General features: G+C 38.8%; 1 protein-coding gene across 1 annotated transcript; it reads left to right on the forward strand.

The window, feature by feature from the left end:
• The first annotated feature begins 592 nt into the window (after positions 1-592).
• On the forward strand, positions 593-4,696 carry LOC122649097 (protein NRT1/ PTR FAMILY 4.3-like). Its single transcript, XM_043842459.1, has 5 exons — positions 593-833; positions 1,425-1,642; positions 1,898-2,332; positions 2,987-3,129; positions 3,453-4,696. The coding sequence occupies exons 1-5, from the start codon at positions 701-703 to the stop codon at positions 4,345-4,347; spliced, it is 1,824 nt and encodes a 607-aa protein (XP_043698394.1). The 5' UTR covers positions 593-700; the 3' UTR covers positions 4,348-4,696.
• Positions 4,697-4,899: the final 203 nt, after the last annotated feature.

A 4,899-nucleotide genomic window follows, 5' to 3' on the forward strand; every position in this document is an offset into this window, starting at 1 on the left:
ACCAATTGATACGATTGGAAGAATCCATCCTTATAATCCGGTCTACAAGGGGAGGGAACCCAATATAATATATGCCCACATCCAAGCCCTTACAGGACCGATGTGGAACTACTGTACATAACAATTTTCGATCTAAATTGGCTGTGATCAATTTCGATTTCTACCGATTTGATATGGTCGATTCACATCCAAAAACCCTAGAAATTCCTTGTTTTTTTTCTTCTAAAATCCAATTCTAGGGTTCTTGAGGATCAATTTTGGCCGATTCCAATCCGATATGCATTGAATCATCACTGACCGATTCTGTCTTGGATTCCGTGTTTTAAAACCCTGTATGATGTAATATATATGTGTTTTTCTTTTTTGGATAATTCGTATATTATCAATTTATTACTCATAGATTGGTGTCAAATAGTAGAGGATAATAAATGCCGATTTTTTGGCGAGGAGGGAATGGAGGGAGGTTTTAATCGGCTCCCGAGGTGCTGAGGGGCTTGCGTCTGTGGTTATAAATACGGAACACTCACTTTGTCTTAAATTCACCAAAGCCTAAAGCCCCTCTTCCCCTTAATAACCCAAAGGGAGCATTTGTTTCTCTCTTGTTGGGTTTTGGGTTTTCGTGAGATTTTGTGTTTCAGAAAGTTGAGGTTAAGAGTTAGACGGAAAGCAAGAAAGAAAGATTACAGAGGAGACAAGAGAAATGGATATTGAGACAAGACAGAATTTCAAAGGTGAATCCATGTCTGTGGAGGTTGAGGTTGCTGTGGATTGGAGAGGAAGACCCTGCAAACCTGACAAGCATGGTGGAATGAGAGCTGCTGCCCTTGTTCTTGGTCTCTCTCTCTCTCTCTCTCTCTGCATGCATAGTATATGCATATAAAGGATGCAATTTTATAGGCATTTCTCTGTCTCTGGTTCTAGACATTGAATATGATAATCTCGGCTTAGCCACTACAAGAAAGGGCGAAAAACTGACAATTTTTTATGGGGGAATAGAATAAGGCTAAAGCCTTCAATTTACTTGATAATATTACTTAGTGGGTACTGGGTTTTATGCAATGCCAAAGGCATGGTCCTTTGGTTGCAGGATCACTTATGATTCTGTCACTTCCTTCTATCTTTCCTGTGGGCGAAAGGAGACAGTATGTATATATTTGTTGTGATCAGATGACATGTTTCACAGTTCACTTGCACAATTTCTTATTTGGTTATATGAAATTTTGTCTTGTTTTCTGTTTGGATTTCTCAATTTTTCCTCTTACTTCGAAGTTTGGTGAAGGAGCAATAATTGGGTTTGGCTTTTAAGCAGTTTAATTGAATAGAGATTTTAGTGGGTTCTTTCTCTTTTGATTTTAATAATTAATTGATGTCTTCTGTTCATTAGTTTGTTAATGGTTGTTGATATGCTGATGGGTTCTTTTCAGGACTCCAAGCCTTTGAGATAATGGCTATTGCTGCTGTTGGAAACAATCTCATAACATATGTCATTAATGAGATGCACTTTTCTTTGTCAAAGTCTGCAAACATAGTGACAAATTTTGTGGGGACTATCTTTCTCCTATCTCTCTTTGGTGGGTTCCTCTCAGATTCTTATCTTGGGAGCTTTTGGACCATGGTGATCTTTGGCTTTGTGGAAATCTCTGTAAGTATCTCCATCTGTTTTTGGCTTCTTCCATTTGATCCTTCCTACAGTAGAGAATATCTTGATCTTTACAGATTCTGTATCCTTCTCTCTCTCTCTCTCTCTCTCTCTATCTCTTTGAAGTCTCAATGTATCCATAAGGGTTGGCAGAAAGTTCAATTCAACCAACACAAAAAGATTACATAGAGAACCCAACAAGAAAGAATAAAAATTCAGTAGTTCTCACGTAGATGGTGTTTGTGGTGAATGGTACAGGGTTTTATCTTACTTTCAGTTCAAGCCCATCTCCCTGAACTAAGGCCACCCCAGTGCAACATGGTAACAGAGCAGTGTGAACCAGCCAAGGGCTTCAAGGCCTTAATCTTCTTCGTAGCACTCTATTTGGTGGCCTTAGGAAGTGGCTGCGTAAAGCCCAACATAATCTCTCATGGAGCTGATCAGTTCAGGAAGGAGGACCCAAAGCAATCCAAGAAGCTCTCTACATACTTCAATGCTGCCTACTTTGCTTTCTGCGTCGGAGAGCTAATTGCCCTCACTGTTCTTGTGTGGGTTCAGACGCGATCAGGGATGGATGTTGGGTTTGGACTCTCAGCTGCCGCCATGGCTTTGGGCATGACAAGCTTGATATCTGGCACCTTAGTCTACAGAAACAAACCCCCTTGTGGAAGCATCTTCACTCCAATTGCTCAAGTACTATCTCTCTCTCCCCTTCATTTTAGTGGCTACTATGTGGCTTTCTTTCTTTATATTTTCTCAACAAAGTGGTCTATCTTTTTGGGGTTGTGCTTGTCCTTGTTTATAGAACATGTTTTAATGGGGCATTTTAAGATGGAGTGAAATCATTTTTGTTACTTTCATTATGAAGAAGTAAGTCATAAATATAGTAGATAAACAGCATTCGTGTTTTTCTCATCCATAGCTGGTTTGTGCTGATTACAACTTGGCTTTACTGTGGTGGTGGCCCTTTAAACATTTTTAGTGTCTTTCATGATAATCAGGATGTTTTCTAGTAGGCATCATGGGTTTTAACTATTCCTTCAATTTTTTGTTTACTTTTTAAACTTCAATATGATCATAATGTTTGATTTTGATTTATGATTTTATAAAATGTTTCTTAATAAAGATTAAAAAAGTAAAATTTGGATATAAGTGTGCATGCTTTTATGGATATAGAAAGATAGAGATGTCTTTTCTGCAGATTCATGTTATCATGTAAAGTAGGATATCTTGCACTGAATTGAAAAAGGATTATAATACATCTTACATCCTAATAGTATCAGCCTTTGTATTAATCTAATTGTCCTACTTTCCCTCTTTATTTATTTATAATATTGTTCTCTGCAGGTTCTTGTTGCTGCATTCTCAAAAAGAAAACAAATTTGCCCATCTAATTCTGAGATGCTTCATGGGAGCCAAAGTAATGTATTGAACAGCAGAGTTGCCACCGTGAATATTGCCAGGAATCTCCAACACACTGATAAGTTCAGGTCCGGATATTTTTTACCAATATATGTCATTAACTAGAATCTCATCTCTTAGGAATCCAAACAAGTTATTAATGACCAACAAACAGAGACTTCCAGGTGTATAAGGGGGGCTGTAGGCTAGTTAATAACCGATGTGGGATTAAACGCCCAACACTCCCCTGTGTGGCAGTAACACATGATTCGAACTGGTAGGTGGAGGGACTCCCAGGTGTATAAGGGGGTGTAGGCTAGTTGGTAACTGAGGTGGGATTAAACTCCCAACACATCTCTCTCTCTCTCTCTCTCTCTGTCTATCTATCTAACATATTCAGTGTAATTTTCAGGTTCTTGGACAAGGCCTGCATTAAAATCCAAGATGGGTCTCAAACCATGGAAAGCCCTTGGAGATTATGTACTGTGAACCAAGTTGAGCAAGTGAAAACACTCATCTCTGTGATACCCATCTTTGCCTGCACCATCATATTCAACACCATTCTGGCTCAACTCCAGACATTTTCAGTTCAGCAAGGAAGTGCAATGGACACAAGGCTCACAACAAGTTTCAAAATCCCACCAGCTTCACTTCAGTCTATTCCTTACATCATTCTCATATTTGTAGTTCCTCTATATGAGGGTGTCTTTGTCCCACTTACCAGAAAGTTCACAAGAAAGGATTCCGGAATCTCTTCTTTGCAACGGATTGGGGTCGGCCTTTTCGTTGTTACCTTCTCCATGATCTCAGCTGCCCTAGTAGAGAACAAGAGGAGGAACTCAGCTGTGAATTCTAAAGAGATTCTGTCTATCTTCTGGATTGCCCCACAGTTTATCATATTCGGACTATCAGAGATGTTCACTGCAGTTGGTCTCATTGAGTTTTTCTATACACAGTCCTTGTCAGGGATGCAAGCATTTCTCACAGCCATGACTTACTGCTCATACTCATTTGGGTTCTACTTGAGCTCACTTCTTGTCTCTCTAGTGAACAAGATCACCTCAAATTCATCTGGTGGAGGGTGGCTCAGTGACAATGACCTCAACAAAGACAGGCTAGACCTTTTCTACTGGTTACTAGCTGCCCTTAGCATCATTAACTTCTTTAATTATCTCTTTTGGTCAAGATGGTATTCTTATAACCCATCTCTATCACCCACTCCACCACATGATTCTTATGTGGAAGGATTAGAGCACCACAGCTTCAGCAATTCCAAGCATGTGGCAGATGACAATATTATACCTTAAATAATGTTATCTTCCTAATGTTTTCCCCTTTCCTCTCTCACCTCCTGCTTGACTCTTGTATAAAGAAAAGGATTAGAAACAGTTATATATACATATACATAAAGGTTGGGAGAAAATTCCATGTTGGGTTGAGACCCACTTTATTGAACCCTTTTAAGTTTGTAACCTTTAGACTTTCCTTCTTACTTCCTTTTTTTCCCTTTCTTTAATAATTGACTGTACAAGGTAGACTTTTGAGTGTCCAAAGGTCTTCTTGTACTTGATTCATTTCAAGGATGAAAAGGGAAGTTAGGTCTAATTCCATGTCCAAGATCCAATGCTTTCACCTTTGTTTTGCTCCTTTCCCTTATTGAGTGTTGTTCAATGATCATGGTTGAGTGAGGAGGACTTAGCCACCTCATATGTAAGTGGTGTGGTGGGAAGTGTTGCTTTATGCTTTAACTTGTTAAAAGAAGTCCTTCCTAAAGTTGATCTGCTATTATGATGTGATACATGTATTTTGAAAGGTATTGAAGTCTCTATCAATAAAATTTAAAAAAAAAAAAAAAAGGA

Source organism: Telopea speciosissima, chromosome 1 (assembly GCF_018873765.1).
Source record: "Telopea speciosissima isolate NSW1024214 ecotype Mountain lineage chromosome 1, Tspe_v1, whole genome shotgun sequence".
Lineage (NCBI taxonomy): Eukaryota > Viridiplantae > Streptophyta > Magnoliopsida > Proteales > Proteaceae > Telopea > Telopea speciosissima.

What these genes read in the sequence shown, in the direction of transcription:
- LOC122649097 (XM_043842459.1), top strand. Translation starts at nt 701, where the DNA reads ATGGATATTGAGACAAGACAGAATTTCAAAGGTGAATCCATGTCTGTG. An exon ending in TCTTCACTCCAATTGCTCAA is followed by an intron (nt 2,333 to 2,986) that starts GTACTATCTCTC and finishes TGTTCTCTGCAG; the next exon opens with GTTCTTGTTGCTGCATTCTC. An exon ending in CAACACACTGATAAGTTCAG is followed by an intron (nt 3,130 to 3,452) that starts GTCCGGATATTT and finishes TGTAATTTTCAG; the next exon opens with GTTCTTGGACAAGGCCTGCA.